Source organism: Leuciscus leuciscus, assembly GCF_965113295.1.
Source record: "Leuciscus leuciscus genome assembly, chromosome: 2".
NCBI classification, from domain to species: domain Eukaryota; kingdom Metazoa; phylum Chordata; class Actinopteri; order Cypriniformes; family Leuciscidae; genus Leuciscus; species Leuciscus leuciscus.
Window position 1 is genome coordinate 59399914 of NC_138726.1, and position 23328 is coordinate 59423241.

At 38.9% G+C, this 23328-nt stretch overlaps 1 protein-coding gene across 3 annotated transcripts in view; it reads left to right on the forward strand.

Annotated features, from left to right (window-relative positions):
• The window catches only part of LOC309492437 (uncharacterized protein), a 49295-nt gene extending 26070 nt beyond the window's left edge, over positions 1 to 23225 (forward strand). For 2 of the 3 annotated variants that reach the window (XM_082161411.1, XM_082161412.1), the window contains exons 5-10: positions 464 to 564; positions 5108 to 5191; positions 5275 to 5342; positions 6449 to 6532; positions 6737 to 6791; positions 21071 to 23225. In XM_082161411.1, coding sequence (XP_082017537.1) covers positions 464 to 564; positions 5108 to 5191; positions 5275 to 5342; positions 6449 to 6532; positions 6737 to 6791; positions 21071 to 22144 — 1466 coding nt within the window. In that variant the 3' untranslated portion in view covers positions 22145 to 23225. The remainder of the gene's footprint in view (positions 1 to 463; positions 565 to 5107; positions 5192 to 5274; positions 5343 to 6448; positions 6533 to 6736; positions 6792 to 21070) is intronic. The other variant, XM_082161413.1, reaches the window with a different exon arrangement.
• The last annotated feature ends 103 nt before the right edge of the window (positions 23226 to 23328 follow it).

Here is a 23328-nt window from a genome sequence, read left to right on the forward strand (position 1 = left end):
TGTCACGACGTATTTCGGATTCATAACGAGGTCTTTTAGGTTTCGTAACGTTAGACATTTTTTTATCCGACACGTTTGTAGCTGCAGCTGTGGTAACTAGAGCAGAGCTGGCAACCCGGATGCCGAAACACTACTGACTTTGTGATTGGTAGATAGGTGGAGGGTGGGGCATCAGGCCAAAACACAACATGACAACATCAACATCAGTTGAGGGCTGCAACTTCACTTTTAAATGACAATATCCTGGCCGGACTACTGTTGTCAGTGATATAAGTATTTGAAATGAACATGATTTCTTAATGTCTAGTGACATATCAGGGACATTTTATGATTAATTGAAACACATTTCTTACATACAGTTCCTTTAACTAAACAAAAACATTTGTATAGCTGTCTGAAAATGAAGCGCTTTTAATACACTATGAGTTAAACATTTTGTCTGACTGGATGTTGACTTATTTAGATAAAGACGCCGGACACTTTTATATTGTGATGGAGTATTGTGAAGGAGGTGATCTTTCCAAAGTGATGAAAAAACAGAAAGGTGTTTTTGAAGAAAAACAGGTGAGTTTCTTATGCAGACATTCTGTATATTCTATTCTCTGACCTTTAAACAACCCTCACATAAAACTTTCCAAACTTTTTGATTTAAAAACATGATTTAGTATGATATGATAAAATACAACACTTGTGGACACACACACACTTCTTCTTCTTATGCAGTCCATCGATTTTGAAGATGATGTCACTTCTAGAATATGTTGTTGGAGTGTTGAGGCAGCCGCTGCTGTCGGCGGTGCCATTGAAGGTGGCTGTGAAGCCCAATCCGGGAGCCACATGTCCTGCTGCAGTCGGGACATGTGAGTGCTGAATCTGAGGGTGGGTGCAGTTGTGGCTGGGCGCGTTGGTGTCTGCACTGACGTAGCACAGTTCTGTGTTGGGCGCACTGTGATTCAATCTGTTGGGCCCCCAGACCCAGACCACATGCAGAGCTTCATGCCTGGCGGTTGGCAGCTGTTGTTTCCAGGACTCCAGGGTTGATGCCACAGCTTTTCAGGGTCGACTTAAGGTGGTCCTTGTAGCGATGTTTCGGACCCCCAGGTCTCCTGTTGGCTGCGTATATCTGCCTATAGAGGACCTGCCGGGGTAGGCGGTTGGAGGGCATGCGGATAACATGTCCAACCCATCGCAGTTGCCGCCTAGCAAGGGTTACCTCCATGCTGCTGGAGTTGGTGCACTGTAGAATGTCCGTGTAGGGGATTTTGCCTTTCCATGTGACACCTAGTATGCGCTGAAGGCATCTGATGTGAAAGCCCTCGAGACACTGAATATGCCTGCGGTAGGGAGTCCAAGGAGGCGCTGCAGGACACACTGGGGTCAGTTGGATTGTTTTGGTTAAGGAGGGTGTTAAAATATTCAGCCCAACGCTCAATAATTTCTTGTTTGTCCTTGTGCAGAATTGTGCCGTCTGTAGATCGATAGGGGTGATTCTGCGTTTTTGGGGTCCATATAGTGATTTTATTGCATCGTGAAAAGCTTGAGAGTTGTTGGTGTCCGCATAACCTTGGATTTCATGGGCCATAAGCCACCAGTCATTCTCCATTATACGAAGCCGTCGTTGCACCTCAGCATGGATATTACTCCAGTGTGAGCGTAAAGAGGGAGATTGTGGATTGGAGAGGTGGGCAGAGAGGGCTTTACGTTTCTCCTCCAGAAGGTTGAGTATTTTGTGGGAGCTGTTGTCAAACCAGTCCTGGTGACATTTGGAAGTGAAACCAATTGTGTCAGAAGTGGCTTGTTGTATAGATGAGCTAAGGTTAGCCCATGCGCTTTCAGCTGTATAGTGTAGGGGACGAGTGAGAGCAGACGAAAGGTTATTAGCCAAGCAGCGACAGTACGATGCAGTGATGTCAGGGGATTTTAGGGCTCGAGAGTTGAGCCGTCTTGAGGGTTGGTGCCTGGTGTGTTGAGGTCGGACCTTTAGGTGTATCTTGGATCTGATCAGCCGATGATCTGTCCAGCACTCCGCCCCATGCATTGCTCGGGTGATGGAGATTTCATGTAGATCTTGTTGCCGGGTTATAATGTAGTCTAGTAGGTGCCAGTGTTTTGATCTGGGGTGCATCCATGATGCTTTGTATTTATTTTCATTTGGAAAGTTGTGTTGTCTATGACCAGTTTGTGCTCAGAGCAGAGGGAGAGGAGTCGCAGGCCGTTCCTGTTCATGTTGCCTAATCCATGTTTCCCGATTACCCCAGGCCAGAGCATGTTGCTGGTGCCTACTCTGGCATTGAAGTCTCTTTGAGCTTTGTGAAGAGCTGTGTCAAGAGACTCGTAAAAGGCGTCTTTGATGCTTTCTTCAGCATCCAGAGTTGGTGCATAAGCGCTTATCAAGGTTGCAAAGGGGAATGCGCCAAGTCATCAGCCGCTCATTGATTCCCACAGGAGACTCTGGGATGTTCTGTAGCAGTCTGCTTTTAACCCTCTGGGGACCAAGGTGTTTTTGGAGCCCTTGAGATGTTCTGACATGCCTTGAAATTTGTGCTTTTTTCAGTTATTTATAAACATGTTAATGGCAAAGGTGTAAAATCACTCTATATAGCACAAACAGGGCTACCAAAATATGCGCGCAATGTGTATGTAGATGTTTGTATTTTTAAGAGAATAATGTTTATGCGTGGTTATTGGAAAAAATAAAAATGAAAGTGGCTGAATTAAGACCACAAAACACATATTAAATATGTGTCCACAAGACTTTTGTCTAATTGATGTTGTACCTTTGAGTACTGGCTTCAAAATTATGTGAAAATAGTCTTGCTTTATCGTTCACAAAAAAAAAATACATTGATTTAAATGGTGTAAAACAGGTTTTGCTTGGAAAGCCAATATGCGAGGGGGGCGTGAAGGAGTAGTTTACACCTGGGATGTCCCACCCACTCTGCATAATGACTCTGAATAGCCATTCATTCAGGTGTGACACTGACTGAGCCACAATGCAAGGACAATGTATTTAGAAGAATACTTATATTGACCATTTAAGATTTCGCTTACATCTATCTTGTAAATATGTTTAGCTATTTTATTAAAAATGTTACAATTACAACAATAATTACAATTTCAACAATATTTCAAGTGTACTCTTTCTTTGTAAAAAAAAAAAAAGAAAGAAAAAAAAGATTATAGGCCTACATTTTATCATATGTATTCATTAGTTTGAATATAGCCAACAATGGAACATCTAACATCTTAGTCTATGACTTTATTTTTGACAAAAATAGTGTGACTAACGCCTGACTAACGTTGTTTTATTGAAATATCAGGGCATATAAATGTTCATTTACGTTGCTTATACAAATACATTTTATTTCAACATATTCCAGTCGATTTTACTCATCTCAGTAGGCTATAGCAAAGCAGTTTATTCTTTCACACACAGACGCGCGATTCATATTTAGGCTAAACACTCTTTACAAATATGTACCCTTCATTCATCTCACAGAAACGCGAGTCATATTATAGAAATGCGATTCATCTTTTTGCGGTTTACATAGGCCTACACTAACGTTATTCCATAACGTTATTCCACACTTGAGAAAAGAAAACAGCCTACCTCACTCCTCAGCGCGATCTGCTGCTCATATCAGGAGATATTTCTCCTCATCAGCACTGTGGAAACTTTTCTCCATAAAGGCTATAATGTCTCACTCGCGACGCGCTTTGTTTACAGCTGATGTGGGCGTTTCACAGATCTGAAATGGTTCTCGGAATTTGCATTTGAAAAGCACTCGCTCTCCGGGGAGTGGTCACATTACTGTGAATCATCTCGTAATGAGGTCGACTGGAGTCGCTCTCTTTGTATACAGATTACAGAAACTAAGAATATTTGTTTTTTATATAAATGACTTCATTTAAAAGCTGCGATCTCAAGCTTTATGCCCGTGGGTCTGTTTGCCTGTTTGACTGAATTTTCGCGGAGTTATAGATAATTTTCGAAAGCGTTTCAAACGGGAGTTTACTGACAGAGAGAAGGCAGAAATCGCATCATGTTAATTTTTCTTTATTTGTCAAAAAGCAAAACACTTTATTTTTATTGTGAGTATACAGAAAAAAAATAGAAACTGAACAGGATCGATTGATGTATTACACGAAAATGAAAGATCAAAATTAACAGAGCATTTAGTGTTTATTTTCATTGCTAAAAAAAAAAAACGAGCAAAACGCGCGGGCGCGTTTTTGGTCCCCAGAGGGTTAATAGCAAAACCTACTCCATGTAGATGGCAGGTATCTTCGCAAGTCCTCTCCTGCGAGCCGGGTCTCACTCAAAGCTGCGATGTCGATGTTGTATTTGTTTAGCTCGCTCGCTAGGCACTGCGCCTGCAGGGTCGGTCAGTTCTAATCTGTACATCAAGAAGTTTGCGTACGTTCCATGTAGCCAAAATTAATAGTTTAGATTTATATTTTCGACCGCGTAATGGGATGCCTTGACGACAGCGGTGGGCCGCCTAGGAGTGTAGGGAATGGGCAATGTTTGGGTCACCTTTTCTAGACCCTCCCCCCGGCAGGGGGTGAGCAGTGCGGACCCTGAAGAGGGCTGCTCAGTCACACAAGAAGCTGCCGAAGGTGGACGCTGTTCCAACCCATCCACACAACGACCATCATGCTTGTGCTGCCCCCGTGCAGGGCTCAGGCTAGAGGCTGCCAGTCCAAGACCTGCCTCCGTCACATTTACCCAGGCGCCGAAGGGCTTGTACGGTGAAGTGATAGCATACGCAGAGAGTGGATTAATGTGAAGAGAGGGGGGCGCAGACCCTATCTCCACAGCTTCACTCCAGAATCCAATATCCAGTGGCGGGAGATGAACTCTAGACAACCAGATGGAAGGTGGAGTTCCAGGGGGCTGCCAGGTCACACACACACACACACACTTATGTAGCTGTCTAAATGGGGACATTACACAGATATCTATTGTTTTAATATAATTTATAAATATTATAATCTAACACCAATCACAGAAAACCTTTCTGTTTTTACAATTAAAATGAAACAATATTTACTTTATTAAAAAACACACACTCACTCACACATTGAGATTTCTCCATGTGCGCAGATCCTTGACTGGTTGGTTCAGATTTGTCTGGCTCTGCAGTATCTCTATGAGAAGAACATTATTCATAGAGATATTAAACCTCAGGTATTCACTGATAAAGCTCAGTTAATCATATCTCATATCAAGTCAAATCTGTAAGATTTATGAGATTTCTGTTGTCATTGTAGAATGTATTTCTGACTGAAGATGGTTACATCAATCTAGGAGATTTTGGATGCTCAAAGGCATTGGACAGGTAAACTAATAACAAAAATATGATCTAGTGATGGATAAAAATGAAAATTCTTGGCCAAAACCAAAAGCCCTGGGCCCGTATTCATAAAAAATCTTAATGCAAAGAGTAGCTCCTAGTGACAAAATTCTAAGAAAATTCTTAGAAATGTGGGCGTTTACTCTTAAAATTAAAGAAAAAAATCCTAGTAAAGAAAAAAGTAATTCAGAAAGCATCTTAACCCTTAAAAGAGGTCTTAAGGTCAAAATTGTTAGGAGCACGGACGAGGACTTTTAAGAGGCTTAAGAGTTTCTTTAGCAGAGGAGAAAATGGCAGAAAGACGAAGAGGGAGAAGAAATGTGTTGCAGACAATGAATAACAGTGAGTTAATAAGACGCTATAGATTAGATTGTGCAGGGATCATGTTTGTGACTGATCTTATTAGAGACATGCTAACATCTCCGACACAGCACAGAAATGCCATAGCGCCAGAAATGAAAGTAATCACTACATCACGATATTTGGCAACTGGGAAAATTCCATGTTTGATATATTAAAACCAGCATTCAAACCACCACTTAAATAGACATGCCAGCAATCAGTGTAATTGGCTTAGAATGATACAAATTGTTCCACTCTTTCCAATCAAATACCTTATAGGAAATTAACTGCATGGTAAATGAAAAAAAAGGATTTATATACACATATATAATGTGTGTGTGTGTGTGTGTGTGTGTGTGTGTGTGTGTGTGTGTGTGTGTGTGTGTGTGTGTGAGAACGGTCAAATAGGAAAAAATTACGTATGTAATTTCAAAGTGAAGGCTTAGAATAGACCCTATACTTAAAATCACTTTTTTTTTTTCTTGGACAACCAACCAATCACAGTCTTCAAAAGATTGTGTCATACATAGAAACGGGGGCAACCCCGCCTCCTCACTAAGATGAAAGTTTTTGTCTTTTCCTTACTCAGAGTTGCTCTCAGATCGGTCCCGAATCGCTTTTAAGCTAAGACTCCTACGTAAAAGTTTTTAAGCTAAATTAAGAGTTTTCTAAGAGGATTCTTAGAATTTTTATGAATACGGGCCCTGGACTTTTATAGATTTGAGTTTACATTGTTTTTTCCTCTGCAGAGCTGATGATTATGCTAAATCAGTTGTGGATGCCAATCTCTACATCAGCCCAGAAGTTTATCAGGAGAAATATAATTACAAGAGGTATTGGATAATTTAATGTATATAACATATTATTCTGTTCCGCATTATAAAATGCTTGTTAAAATGTTAAAAGTTACAATTCCCTTAAGTTCTTTACTGGAAGGTTGATTATTTTAATTGTCAAAAAAAAAAAAAAAAACTTTAATTTATCAACTGAGTACACTATGCTTCTTAATTTTCATTGTCATGCATCGTCTGTTTTAGTGATATATGGTCATTTGGATGGTTGCTTCATGATCTCTGCATGCTTGATGTGTGGGTGAGTATTTTTCTTTTTCTTTTTCAAAAAGTCCTGTATTACATCATACAGATGCAAAAAAATAATAAATGTGACATTTTTTTATTCATTATTTTTTTCCAAAATGGAAACATTAGCACGGTATACCAAATACATAAAAGTGAAGCAACTCTAGTTACAGATAAGTATTCCTGATACATAGAATAGAGGAGTTCCATACAGATCACAGTGGTAACAACAGATGAGTAAATTAAGAGTTACAAATATGTAATGAAATATAAGACCCAGTACATATTTATCACATTCCAAAGTAATCTAATACAGGCTTCCATATTTTCCTAAATATTTCTAGCTTGTCGTTATTGATGAATCATAACTTCTCAATATGAATAATGTTCACTAGCTCACTTTGCAGCACATCAAATGTTGGAACAATATCCAGTTTCCACCTCTGAAGAATCAGTCTTTTTGCAAGAACCATAAATAAAGAAATACCCTGTTTTTCAAATTTACTGAAAGAAGGTACTGAAATCACCCCAAAAATGGCAATCATCGGATCTGGAGCTATCTCTTTTTTATACACTTTTGAAAGTAGGTCGAAAATATCAATCCAGTACTTGTGAAGGTTGCAACATGTCCATAATGAATGTAGAAGTGTACCTTCTGCAACCTTGCATTTATTACATACCGGTGATACTTCAGGGAAAATCTTATGCAATTTAGTTTTACACATGTATACTCTATGTAAAGATTTGAATTGGATTAAGTTGTGTCTAGTATTAATCGAGCAATCATGTATGTTTTGTAGGCATTCCTCCCATTTTGCATCCTCATGGCGTAACCTAAATCCTCCTCCCATGCTTTCCTAATTGTAGTTGTGTCGCTATCCAGCAGATCAATTAATATATTATAGAAATATGACACCGCTTTGGAGTTTCCGGCTTTAAATCTGTTTGTTTCCTCTAATTTGTCGTGCTTTATTAAATTGTTCAAAGTCGGGGAAATACTTTCTGACATAGTCTCTAATTTGCAGATATCTAAAAAAGTGAGAATTTGGTAGCTCATACTTTGATTGGAACTCTTTAAATGACAGAAATTGCTCATTCATATAAAGTGAGCCAATGCAGCCTATTCCCTTCCGTTTCCAGAGTGAAAATATCATTAAGAGCAGGTACAGATGCAAATTACAAAAATATAACTTGATGGGTCTGTTTCAATTACCTTTATAATTTTCAAACACAGAGCACAGTGCTGTTTCATGGTAACTGAATAAAACGATTCCTTGATTTTCAAATATATTGAAATTAAATATTAATATAAAAATTCAAATTAAATATTAAATAAATATTTAAAACCCTCAACAATGATAGGAGTGGATGATATTACCAAAATTGTATATCACAATATGAATGATATTATGTGGTGATCAAAAAATATAGCTATGTTTGCTAAAAATAAGATTCCCAGCCAGCACAGCTATGAGGGGCCGACATGTGGACTTTCTAACTGGGGCTCAGTCAGTTTTGTTCTCAGTTTTCATGTAGGCCCCACATGGGTTATCCAGATGAAATGAACACTGCTCAGTGTGCACACTACATGTAACTGAATCAGTGTTGGAGTTAATGAGGTGGGAGTGGCGCAATGGATAAGACACATACCTTTGGTGTGAGAGACCCGGGTTTGAATCCACTGTGAGACACCAATGTGTCCCTGAGAAAGACACTTAACCCTCTGGGGACCAAGCTGTTTTTGGGGCCCTTGAGATGTTCTGACATGCTCTGACATTTGTGCTTTTTTCAGTTATTTATAAACATGTTAATGGCAAAGGTGTAAATTCACTCTATATAGCACAAACAGGCCTACCATAATATGCGAGCAACATGTATGTAGATGTTTGTATTTTTAAGAGAATAATGTTTATGCGTGGTTATTTAAAAAAATAAAAATGAAAGTTGCTGAAATAAGACTCATACAAAATATGTGCCCACAAGACTTTTGACTAATGGATGTTGTCCCTTTCAGTTCTAGCTTCAAAATTATGTGAAAATAGTCTTGCTTTATCGTTCACAAAAAAAAAATACATTGATTTAAATGGTGTAAAACAGGTTTTGCTTGGAAAGCCAATATGCGAGGGGGAGGAGTAGTTTACACCTTAGTCCCACCCACTCTGCATAATGACTCTGCATAATTAGCCATTCATTCAGGTGTGACACTGACTGAGCCACAATGCAAGGACAAAATATATATTTTGAAGAAGACTTATATTGACCATTTAAGATTTTGCTTACATCTATCTTGTAAATATGTTTTGCTATTTTATTAAAAAGGTTACAATTACAACAATAATTACAATTTCAGCAATATTTCTGCAAAAAAGTACTCTTTCTTTGTAAAAAAAAAAAAAAAAAGATTATAGGCCTACATTTTATCATATGTATTCATTAGTTTGAATATAGCCAACATTGGAACATCTTAGTCTATGACTTTATTTTTGACAAAATAGTATTTTATATATATGAGCAGAAAAGCTTATTTGATGTGACAGTATATTCTACAGTAAAAACTGTACCCAAATCTAGTCAACAAAATGTTGTCTTTCATACTTCGCCTGACTGTAACGCAGTAACTGTAACTGTAAAAGCAGTTTATTCTTTCACACACAGACGCGCGATTCATATTTAGGCTAAACACTCTTTACAAATATGTACCCTTCATTCATCTCACAGAAACGCGATTCATTTTAGGCTAAACAGTCTTTACAAATATGTACCCTTCATTCATCTCACAGAAACGCGATTCATATTTAGGCTAAACAGTCTTTACAAATATGTACCCTTCATTCATCTCACAGAAACGCGATTCATATTATAGAAACGCGATTCATCTTTTTGTTTACATAAGCCTACAACGTTATTCCATAACGTTATTCCACATTAACACTTGAGAAAGGATAACTTAGCCTACCTCACTCCTCAGCGGGATCTGCTCCTCATATCAGCACGGAAAATTTTCTCCATAAGGTAGGCTATATTATGCCTCTTTGTTTACAGCTGATGTGGGGGCGTTTCACAGACTGAAATGGTTCTCAGAATTTGCGTTTGAATAGCACGCGCTCTCCGGGGCGTGGTCAAATTACTTTTGAATGGCTCGTAATGAGCTCGACTGGAGTCGCTCTCTTTTTATACAGATTACAGAAGCTGATAATATTTGTTTTTTATATAAATTACTTCATTTAAAAGCTGCGATCTCAAGCTTTATGCCCGTGGGTCTGTTTGCCTGTTTGACTGAATTTTCGCAGAGTTATAGATCATTTTCGAACGCGTTTCAAACGGGAGTTCACTGACAGAGAGAAGGCAGAAATCGCATCATGTTAAAGTTTCTTTATTTGTCAAAAAGCAAAACACTTTATTTTTATTGTGAATATACAGAAAAAAAATAGAAACTGAACAGGATCGATTGATGTATTACACGAAAATGAAAGATCAAAATTAACAGAGCATTTAGTGTTTATTTTCATTGCTAAAAAAAGCGTTTTTTGGTCCCCAGAGGGTTAACCCCTATTTGCTCCAGAGGCGTGCGACCTCTGACATATATAGCAATTGTAAGTCGCTTTGGATAAAAGCGTCAGCTAAATGAATACATGTAAATGTAATGAGATAATTAACTGATTAATTGAGTGATGATTGACCATTATTAAACTTAGCTGACTTCCATCCACAGCATTGGACGGAATCAATTGAAGATTAAAGAAGACATTAAAGACACGTTTACACGACAATGATATGCTTAAACCGGAGAAGATTTTCCTTTGAGTTTTCCACGTACAGACACCATTGTCAAAACGATCCCCATTCACACAGATCCGTGAAAACGACCAAAAAACCTGTGTTCTGCTGCCAGGCCATTAGATGGCAATGAAACACTGAACATGTAATGCGCATGTGCATGACATCATCATCTTCTTTTTTTTTTTTTGGCCCCCCACCACCCCCCCTCTTTGGAGGACAACTTTATTTTTAATAAAGCAAAATATATACACAATTAGGGTTGGGTACCGAAACCCGGTTCGAATAGGGAACCGGTTCTGACGTAAACGGTAGTATCGAGACCGAATAAGAACGAAACTTTCGGTGCCTGATTTCGGTGCCTGACTTTTTTCACCGCCCCCTATAAAACATCTCGCGGCACAAATGATCCAATAACAAAACATCTCCAGTTAACCAGCAGAGCATTCATTTAGTTCGTTTGTTAAATAAGAGACAATCTATCGCTGAACTGTGTTTTTTAAATCAAGTGATCAAAGTGCTCGTTGCCGCTGCGATCAGTGGCGCGGATACAGTGGCTCGAGCACACCGCACTTTCTTCACTCGGACGCGCGCTTCAATACGTTGCAGAGATCGATCTATTTATGAGGCGCCGTCTATATGAGTATGTGCGCGGAGAGTGTGTGTGCGTGCTCGCGTCTCAGATGAGTATGTGCGCGAGTTTGTGTGTGTGCGTGTGCTCGCGTCTCAGATGTGTATGTGCGCGGAGAGTTTGTGTGTGTGTGTGCTCGCGTCTCAGATGAGTATGTGCGCGGATAGTTTGTGTGTGTGTGTGTGTGTGTGTGTGCTCGCGTCTCAGATGAGTATGTGCGCGAGTTTGTGTGTGTGTGTGTGCTCGCGTCTCAGATGAGTATGTGCGCGGAGAGTTTGTGTGTGTGTGCTCGCGTCTCAGATGAGTATGTGTGCGGAGAGTTCTGCGCAGAGGTGTGGACTCGAGTCATGTGACTTGGACTCGAGTCAGACTCGAGTCATGAATTTGATGACTTCAGACTCGACTCGACAAAATGTACAAAGACTTGCAACTCGACTTGGACTTTAACATCAATGACTCGTGACTTCACTTGGACTTGCGCCTTTTGACTCGAGAAGACTTGCTACTTCCCATGAAAACTGGGGAAAAAAATGTCCACACGGCCGCGCCGCTCTCAGTTTATCTGCATCTGTGAAAAAGATGTGCACCACCTGTATGCATGCAGAGAGCGCGCGCGCTGCCTGCAGGACATCCAATCACTGTAGTCCCACGTTGTTTTGATTCGACAGCATCTAATGCCCGTTTCACGCATACTCCGTTTGCAGTGCGTATGCGCCAGCGGTGCGTATTTTTTTCCGTACCCATGTTAACAGGTCAGAGCTTTCACACTGCACGCGGTTGCAGTCCGTCGATCCGTTCCAGTTGCGGTGCGTATACAGCAGTGCAGAGATCGTTTCCGCACCGAGTCTATTTCTGCTGTGCTGCAAACGCGGAATTAAAGTGACAGCGCATGTTTCATGGTCAAAATGAACACAGACAGATTGACCTAAAAATGTAGTAATTTCACCATAAATGCGATTAATTTAATAAAATGTAGTAATCTCACCATAAATGTATTTAATTAAATACTATTTTCACTTTAAGACCAGGGTAAAGCAAGGAAAACTACAATTTACCTCAACAAGGCGACATAATGAAGTTGAACGACACTCGTCTCATTCGTGGAGGTGGAAAAACATGTTCCTTGTGACATGCGAGATTTATTGTATTAATTTAAATATAAAAGAAAAGGCATGAGAGTCGGCTGTTTTTTATAAGTAGCCTACATGGTTAAATATTTGACCACTTGCTTTAGGAACTTAATATAAGTAGAAGTAATGCATTGAATAATAGGCCTACGTTGTTTAAATTGTGTTTAAACGTGAATATGTCTATTAAAGAGTGTATAGGTGTACAAAGAGAATCGCAATGCTGAGACGTTAAGACCGGGGTAAATCAAGGGAAAATACATATTTCAACAAGGCAACATAATGAACACTCGTCTCATTCGTGGAGGTGGAAAAACAAGTTCTTTGTGACATGCAAGATTTATTGTATAAAGATTTAAATTATGCAAAAGAAAGAGTATGAGTGTGCTGTTTTTGTCAATTTTAAGTTTTAATTTAAAATGTAGGCTATGCGATTTTAATATAAGTACATGGTTAAATATTTTACCACTTGCTTGAGCAACTTAATATATAATTATATAAGAGTAATGCATTAAATAATACGTTGTTTAAATTGTATTTAAACGTGAATACGTCTATTAAAGAGTGTATACGTGTGTACAAAGAGAATCGCAATGCTGACAAAAAAACTTTTTTTAAATAAAAGTTGCTAATAACTTCTGGATTTGAAATACAAATAGTGAGTATGTATTTGTGGTACAGCTGCGGATCACGCACTGCAAACACAGCATATGTGAAAGCACTATTGCGCGTGCTGGTCTTGCACCGCATACGCACTGCAACACGCACCGCAACACGCACCGCATACGCACTGCACACGGAGTATGTGTGAAACTGCGTAAGCAGGCACATTGCAAGACAACCAATGAAGCGCAACAAGCAACAACGCGCCAGTTGGCAAAATGATACCGAGGGTATTTGGCTATAAAAATGACGAGGTAGTCGACAAAAAAGGTAAGTTTTGAACGAATGCTAAGCACCTTATCGGATGTACCGTAAAACTTCAAATAATAGCCGAGTCCCCAATAGACGCCTGTCTCTTTTAATCTCAATCTTTTAATCTCAATCTCTCTCTCTCTCTCTCTCTCTCTCTCTCTCTCTCTCTCTCTCTCTCATACACACCAGTCTCTATGGAGGCATTCCAATTATATTATCAGGTTGGTCCAGTTTTTCAGAAGTGATGATTTTGAGGAGTGAGGATTTTATTGATGACATGTTTAAAAAGGTTTAGGCTAAAACGACCCATGTCTATATGAAAGTTAAACTGTTTTGCAATATGAGGTCAATACAATACAGGACTGAAGCTGCATGCTGTGCATTGTTCTAGTGCAATATGCTGTTGAAATACAAGCATTTTTTGTGAAACTAAATTGTCAGTTTTTTACTGTATTTGATTAATGTCATTGTATAAAAAGAGGTTTAAATAAGTACAAATCTCACATACATACATGATTTGTATACATTTTATTTCTGTGGTAAGAGGACTTGAAATGACTCGAAACTAAAATGGTAGGACTTTGGACTCGACTTGAGACTTGTTGGCTTTGACTTTTGACTCGACTCGGGACTTGCCTCATCTTTGACTCGACTTGACTCGGGACTCGAGGGCAAAGACTTGAGACTTACTTGTGACTTGCATAACAATGACTTTGTCCCACCTCTGGTTCTGCGCGTCTTGTGTGTGTAGAGTTTGTGTGTGTGTGTGTGTGTGTGTGTGCTCGCGTCTCAGATGAGTATGTGCGCGGAGAGTTTGTGTGTGTGTGCTCGCGTCTCAGATGAGTATGTGTGCGGAGAGTTCTGCGCGTCTTGTGTGTGTAGAGTTTGTGTGTGTGTGTGTGTGTGTGTGTGTGTGTGCTCGCGTCTCAGATGAGTATGTGTGCGGAGAGTTCTGCGCGTCTTGTGTGTGTAGAGTTTGTGTGTGTGTGTGCGTGAGCGACTTTAGATGTGACGTTGTGCATTTCATATAGTTGGAGCATTCAGCAGTATACATGTATGTGTGACTACTTAGTATATGTGTATGCAAGCGTTTTATGTGTGCGTGAATGAAGTTCGATTTAAGCCCTAGACCAGGGGTTTTCAAACTGGGGGCCGCCAGGGGGCGCCAGGGGGGCCGCAGCAAGTTGAAAAAAAAAAAGTTAAAAAACGTCACCAAAAAAAAGTGTTAATATGAGTATTGTTATGAAATAACATTATAATAATTTGTTGCATAGCCTATCTGAACATTATACTTTTAATGCTAATCTTTTAGAGATGAACTGATTGATCGGCTGGTGACCAGAATTGGCCGATTTTCGGGCGATTTTCAGTCTGACATATGCCGATTCAAATGCACTCGGGCGCCGCATGATTAACATCGCTTAACATCAGCATCACACGTGCACACAGAACGCACATGTAGGAAACCTTGTGAATTACGGCCGTTTCAGACCGCAAGCGGCGCGTGAGCAGCGCAAATTTTTTTCCGCCGTGCATGTTCAGTGAGTGCATTCACACCGCGAGCAGGAGCAGCGCGTGAGCGTCAAGCAGGAGCGTCGCGTGCCGTGAGCAGCGGAGGGTTTCGGCGCAGTCTATTTTTGCTGCGCTGCTCACGCTCAATTAAAGCGAAAGCACACTTTTGATGGACAAAATAAATATGATTTCACACAAAAAGTACCAAAAATGCACATAATTTGCATGTAGGCTATAGTGTGTTTTAACAAGAACTGGAGTAGGCTATGTCAGAAAAGAAAACGAAGACTCAAAAATATTTATAGAAAATGTACCCATTTAAACTTGTTTTTATTAATCAGTTTGGGTAAAAGTGGTGTTTTATAAAAAATATATTTATAGAAAATAAATATTTGTGTGTGCTGTAAAGTGGTTAGAAAAAATGAAATCAGAATCGGCTAAAATCTGTATCTGCAGGTCAAACTCAATGAAAAATCGGAATCGGTCTTGAAAATTGTAATCGGTTCATCTCTATAATCTTTCTGATTGGCTGGTATCAAACACCATCACATAATCTGATGTTCACCTAGATGTTTTATTTATTTATTTCTACATTTGCTGCAGTATTGTAGATGGGTTCAATAACACATCCTGCAAAAGGGGGGCCTTGGCCAGAACCTAGTAGTATTTGGGGGGCCTTGTCATGGAAAAGTTTGGGAACCCTTGCCCTAGACGGTGCCTCATATCTATTCGTTCTGGTGAAATCACAACATATAATGCACACAAAGTGTCCCTGCTTGATATACAACCACTGATGAGCATAATCGGTAAAAAAAAAAAAAAAAACTACGAATGCGGATTAGAACCCAAAACCTCTGACACTCTTGACTAAAGTTCAAGTTCAGCTGCAGTGTTCCTCTTCGGGTAAGTCTAGTATTTTAATGCCAACTGCAAATCTTGCATATCAAGTATGAAGTATATCAAGTATATTTATATGAGGCTATACTATGTGTGTTAAATATTTCTGCTCAGTGTCAGATATGTCTCTGTTTTGTAAAAGTCTATAATATATAATATGTAATATAATATATATATAATATATATAAATAATATGAGAAGACAAAATTTTGATCTTAACTTAAGTGTTTTCGGCTACATCAGTAGCCTTTTAAACGGCACAATTTTTAATTTAATCAGAAAATCTTTTTCAGAAACCACACACAGGTATTATTTTTTTGATAAAGTGTGTGCGGTTTCGTTTTCTTAAGTACCGGTTTAAGAACCGTTTAAGCACCGGAACCGTTTGAAAAATACCGAGTAGGTACTGGTATCGGATAAAACCCAACCAATACTCAACCCTAAACACAATATATTACAATACAGACAATAGATTTATATACAGTGCGTAACCATTCACCCAGTTTAGTGAGACCCTGGGTACATAAGAGGAGGGGGGATTATAGCACCACGTACAGAGTGTAACACGTAACATATAAGACACGACAAGGTGACAGACAGACAACAGAGGGACAAGACAATTGACAAACAAAAGAACGTATTATTATTGATTGAATAGAATGATCTTGAGCAAATTCTATTTGTTGATCTGAGGTTTACATTAGTTGGTCATGATTAAGGTGTTTGAGGGGAAATGGATTTGGAAACATGTTATGCATGAGTGTGGATAGTGTATGCCTGTGTGTATATATGAAGTGATAGCTGCAGGGGCAAAAGCAAAAGAGAAAAGAAAAAGAAAAAGAAAATATATAAACTTATAGAACGGAAGGGGGGAGGTATGTGTCTGGTAATGTACACGGCTTGTAGTTATGTTTGTGTGGTATTAAGAAATGTCAAAATCAAAGGCTGATATTTCAAAGGCTGACATCATCATCTTCAGAGATTCACGTTTTTGTTGTTTACACAGAGACCATTTTCAAAAGTTAGCGTTTTCAGGCTCCCAAAACACCGCTGTCGTGTAAATGAACGGCCAACGCGCATAAATAGTTTTACATTTTTTGTTGAAAACGGTGTCATGTAAACAGCCCGAAGATCTTATCGGAGGAGGATTAAACAACTCCTCTAACAGCATTACCAGCTTCACTTATTACTAACCAGACTGACTTTATTTCTGCCACACGTCTACAGAAGTTTTTATTGAGAATCAAAAGAGGTTTAGATGTTGATGCTTTATTGAAAATAATATTAGTATTATTCTTGTTTATTTCAGACACGTGAATGATGGTCCATATTACAAAGAAAAAGAGACACACATAAAAACAATACATTTATCTCCTGTATAGGCTCATAAGCCAGTGAGTCCAAATACTAGAAGAATATCGCACTGAGCTTAGGTCAGGGTTGGTCAATGCAGTGATGATACTGTTCACCGAGCTTGAGAGCCTGCACATGCACCTGTACATAAGATTTGGCAGTACAGCAGGGCAGTTTGGCAAACCCACATTTACACACATTTGGCTTGCACTACTCCATCGTGGGACCCTCAGTAGCATCCGCATGGCATCATTATACGCTACAGTTAGCTTTTGCATACTACTCTTTTTGTAGCGCCTCCACAGGTGAGCAGTATACATGGTAGTGCAATACGCCTTAAAGAGTCTGATTTTAACAGGTGTTGAGCACATTCCAAACCTGCGGATCAGCATGTTAGCCTGTCCATAAAGCATGCCACACTGTCTGTAAATGTCTCTGTCATCAGACAAGTCTGCAGTCACATAGTGCCCCTAATATTTACATTCATTAGTGACCTTAAGTCTATTGCCTGACAAAAAGAAATCAGGGAATGCCAGTTTGGAGTCCTCTCTGCTCCGGGCTATCATGATAATACTTTTCTTTGAGTTGTATCTTATATCAAAGTCTGTTCCATACTGAGAGCACACATGCAACAGCTCTTGTAACCCAGCGCTATATGGACAGAAAATAACAAGGTCATCAGCGTACATTAGGTGGTTAATAGTACTGTTGCCAACCCTACAGCCCGTTCCACAATCATTTAAAAACCTTGACAAGTCGTCCATATAAACATTAAATAAAAACTGAGACAAAATGCTGCCCTGCCTTACTCCATTTGACACACAAAAAGATGCAGATAAACAATTTCCCCATTTTACAGACATTAACTGATGGCCATACCAAAAAAATCAGAATTCTCACAAGACATTTTGGAGCACCTTTCTTGTACAACTTAGAAAATAGCTTTTCATGGTTTACATAGTCAGAGGCCTTTGAGGCATCAATAAAACACATAAACATTGTTGTATTATGCCTATTGTACAGATCCAAAATTTCTTTCAGAGCAAAAATGCACATGTCTGTTCCATGTTTGGGTTTAAAGCCAAACTGGTTATCAGAGGTCAGCAAAAACTCTTCCAACTTATTCAAAATGGACTTTTCCAGTACCTTAGACAAAGTGCTGGCCAGAGCTATAGGTCTACTATTAATTTTACCAGTTTTATCTTTTACAATTGGAACCAAAATGACAGACAATAATTGTTCAGGTAAGACTCCATGTATTAGAAAGCCTGTAAAACAAATGGCGAGCAAGGGATACAGTTTACTGCTAGCATATTTTAAATGCTCAGCAGATACCCCGTCTGCACCACATGCCTTATTGTAATCCAGCTTCATCATTATCTCAAGGACTTTTTGTGAAGTGACAATCACATCTTCACTCTTCTCAATTTTGTCAACAATAAAATAATTACTCTTAACAGCATTGAAAATGTCAAAGTAATGTTTCTGCCACATCTGTGTAATCTGTTCTGCTCCATTTACACCAAACCATAATAGTTGGTTTGATTCCTCCATTATGGTGATCAATGTGTGCTTTAGTTAGGCATTTTGACTCTTGACTCTTTAACATCAGTATTTGTCTGGCTGCTGTATCTGTTTATGACGAGAACAGCAAGACAAAACGAGATCCAATAATGTTGGCTTTTTATGGACTAACAGTTGTACTCCTCACAAAGCAGCCTTGTTTGCTGATCTCATGAGAATGAATGATTATAGTAACACTGTGAATCTCAACAATGGTGACATGCTTCATGTCGCAATGCATTCTGGGAGAATCATATAAAACTCACCCATGGCTCCCAGAATGCGTTGTGCTATTAAAGAGGCTACATGCGATTTTCTGGAATTTAAACTCGCGACTGACACCTGTGGCCAAAAAACGGAACTGCTCTTCCTTTCTGCTCGCTCTCGTACGTGCACACTTCACAAGTCATCCGCTGCAAAGAAGTCAACATTATGTTTACAGAGGTAAGAACAGTCAAATACATATATTGTTTTAGAAACTAAGTTTGTTTGCTGACTAGCGGTGGTGGCAGAGTGATCTGAAACGTTTAACATGAACGCGCTTGACGTCACATCCGCAGACAGCGCGGGAAAAATCCGACCCGACAGAAAATAGGAAAAATAGGATACAGGCTTATAGGTGCACCCACTGTGAGCGGACAAGGTGTCAGTATGCTCATCAGGAGATGTTTGAGGCATAAATGGCTATTGTTACGTTTATTTTGGGGAAAAAGTTGCATATAGCCTCTTTAAGCATGTCATCATTGTTGAGACGCTGAATCTTGATGTCTATGTGTGAGAAAAACTTGCAGGAATTAAAAATGTGTAAATTGTGTTTTAAAACTCATTCAGATATTCTGATTAAACTGTGCTGGACTCTTGCTGTTGAACACCAACACAATAATTGTGACCTGATCCAGCAAAATGAGTCACAGTGACCCAAACTTCAAAATTGAGATTTTGGTATTAATGGAAAGAGGAGACCATAAGCTTTCAACTGATATCCTAGTCAAAGTCATACCTTGAATGGTTGTAAAGATATACACATTTGAATTATGGTCGTCTGTCCTCTTTTTCCAATTGAAAACCTGAGAAAATCGCTTTTAAAGTTTTTTGCCTGTTTTTTGTTGATATCTTTCAAAATCCATTGCATTTAAAGGGATGAACTATTTATTGTACAGCTTAATTTGACCAAAGACATTAATATATGCTATTATGCCAGGCTGAAGCTCAAATTATTTTAAATTTTTTATTTGAATAAATAATTTAAAAGGCACTTTTACAAACATTTACTAAAATCAGAAAGATTGAACAGAGGTGCTACAGTTTTGCTTGAGAGAGGGGGTGTGTGTGTGTGTCTGTGTGTGTGTGTGTGTGTGTGTGTGTGTGTGTGTGTGTGTGTGTGTGTGTGTGTGTGTGTGTGTGTGTGTGTGTGTGTGTGTGTGTGTGTGTGTGTGTGTGTGTGTGTGTGTCTGTGTCTGTGTCTGTGTCTGTGTGTGTGTGTGAGAGAGAGAGAGAGAGAGAGAGAGAAAGTGAGAGAGGCAGAGAGACAAGGAAACAGAGAACAAATAATGTTAGCCTATGCAATCATATCTTTGTGTAGGCTAGTTGACAATAACAGAACAAATTCATAACGGAGATACCAACAGTTAAATATTGGGTTAAAATAAATCAAACACATTGTAATGGATTCTCCTTGCAGATAAATACACTCACAGAATAATTGCACTCACTCACATCCATACACGATTAATACCACAGGGCTGTCACTTTCGCTGTAGCTGTCATCAGAGGATGACACGTCTCCAGATCCAAAACAATCACTGACTAGCCTTAGCCACTCTTGCTGACCAGCAGCAGAGCTTAGGTTAGAAGCCTCCAGTGAGTTCAACGCTTTTGGCGACTTTGCTCTCTTTTGACAGCGACATTTCTCAAATTAATAATTAATTATTAAATTAATCTTTCTGAGGAGATCTGCTAGCTTGTTTACACATAGCGCTACGAGTCTGACAGGAGGATGGCTGGACCAATCGCGTGCCGGTCAGTCGAAACGGGGCTTCCCATTGACAAATGATCAGCGTTTGTGTACATTTCTAAGCTTTATGATTGGTTCTATACAACGTGTAACACCATATTTGGAAAGCAGAGACGTTTGAGGGGATTCCCGGGAAATGCTCAGAGGTGACGAGAGGAGTTGAGAAAAGCAATATTCATTTCCAGCGAATTTAGTAAAACTTTGTAAACTTTAATAGTCATTTAAATACCTTTTCTCAATTATCTGGACTACGAAACTTTAGGAGATTATTTGTGAATGTCTGTTCTTTGAAATTTAGCAATAATAATAATAATTAAAAAAATCTATTATTTCATTGTTTTTCCACATAAACGGCCCATATCTTAAAATGGAACGTTGCGACTTCCGACTCATTTCGCCAGATCGGGTCACAATTTATTTCAACAATTATTTCAGTTTTTTATTCAACCCCTGCTGACACTAACCAGATACTTTTTTTCTTTTTTCTTTTTTTTCTCCCACAGGCAAATATCCTACAGCGTCACACACTACATTCTTCCAGCATGACAGGAACCCCCCCTCCCATCTCAAAGAGATACTCAAAGGAACTGCGGGAGTTGATCAGACAAATGCTCAGCTGTGACCCTCATAAGAGACCATCAGCTGATGAGATTCTAGCAAAACCATTCCTGAAAGTAGCAGTAGACAGAAATAAGAGAATTCCAGAAGCACTTGAGCAAAGCTTCATGAAGTCAATCAATGCCTTTAATAAGGCCTACGACAAGCACAATAAAGACATTGAGGTTTTAGTTAGTGAGTGGGGGAAAATAACAGATTCGATGGAGTCTGCAGGTTACAGAGCCAGAGCGGGGAGTCTGTCAGGTTCAGTGAACGGGGCAGCTGGAGGAATCACTGCATTGGCTGATTTAATTTTGGCACCGTTCACTCTTGGAGCATCTCTGATTGTAGCTGGTGTTGGGATTGGTGTTGGAGTTGCAGGTGGTGTAACAGGTGCTGCATCCAACAATACTGATACAGTACAACAAAAATCATTCAGAGAGAGCCTTGAACAAATTCAGCAGAAGTATGAATCTGTAAGCGAACCAATTTTCACACCACTGAATACACTGAGAAAGGTACTGAGGAAAATTACAAGGTTCAGTTATTTTTTCAGCAACTCAGCGGTTGACAATGTACGAATGGCATGCAATGTAGACAAAAGATACGTTTTTTGTGGCACAGAACTCATGAATTTAGGTCTGTTGGCAAATGTTAGCAGAATTGTTGCTCAGACTGCAAGAGTTGGACGAGTGGCAGCAGAAGCAGGCTCAGGTGTGTTGGGTGGACTAATAGTCATAGCTGACGTCGCCTTCATAGTGATGGATTCTGTAGACATTCACCAGATGAGAAAGGGAAAAGTAGATGATCCAGAAAAGGTCGTTTTCAGTGTCCTCAAATCCATCGCTCACATGAGGAAAACACACAATGAGCTTTGCAATGTCCAGAAGGAAATAGAAAAAACAAGAGAGGAATTTACAAAATATAAATTGGAAAGAGACAGAGAAATAGACAATGATCTAAATAGTTTAAATATATAGATATGATTCCAGTTAGAGATTCGTGCAAATCTTACTGATTTATCCATGAGCATGAGTGAAAAAAAAAAAAAACTATATATATATATATATATATATATATATATAAAAAAAAATATATATATATATATTTTTTTTTTTTTATACATTTTTTTATATGTAATATGTTGCTCATAATCAACCAGAATTCAAGAGTGTAATTCAAGAATCCAATCAATTCTGATTGAATGAAAGCCTTTTCCAGCCATGCGATATTCTACCAGTATCAGGACTGGAACTATTTCACCATATATATCACATATATAAACATAGTAAATATTTGACAATTTGTTTAGACGTTTTCAGAGATGTGAGCTGAAAGTGAAAACACAACACGGATGATCTGGTGATGTAGTTCAGCGCTTGTACCTGCGAGAACAGCTTAAAGGGTTAGTTCACCCAAAAATGTAAATTCTGTCAGTAATTACTCGCCCTCATGTTGTTTTCAACCCCGTAAGACCTTCGTTCATCTTCAGAACACAAATTAAGATATTTTTTATTAAATCTGAGAGCTGTCTCACTCCTCCATAGGCTGCTAAGGGATTTAAACTTGCCGGCCCAGAATAGTTATTAAAGACATTGTTAATATAGTCCAAGTGACTCCAGTTCCTCAACCACAAGTTTATCAAGTGACGAGAATACTTTTTGTGCGCAAAAAACAAACAAAACTAACGAGGGTGACAGAATTTTCATTTTTGGGTGAACTAACACTTTAATCTCCGCCAGTCCTTCGGGAGTTTGCCTCTGGCTCTTATGTAGATAAGTGTTTAAACATGAGGTATTTTGCATATATCAAGTGGACAATCTTTGATCTTATATGTCTATTACTTGTTCCAGAGCAAATCAATTTGGCCAAGGGAAAAGTTAAGATTTATAGCTTTATATTTTTATTTAACTGTAATCCTGTACTATAACTAGCGCTGCTTTTGTACTTTTGACTGAACTGTTTGCTTGTTTATTTCCTATTGTACAAACTTCTTATACTTTTATAATGGCTAATATTGTTTATTTACCTATTGTTTTTCAATAAATAATATTAATAACATGCCGTATTTGGTATTGAGAAAGGGTCCATTAGTGATTGTGATTAAAACTTCAGTGAAAGTTACATTATTACACCATTAGATGTCTGAGTCAGAAGCAAAGAC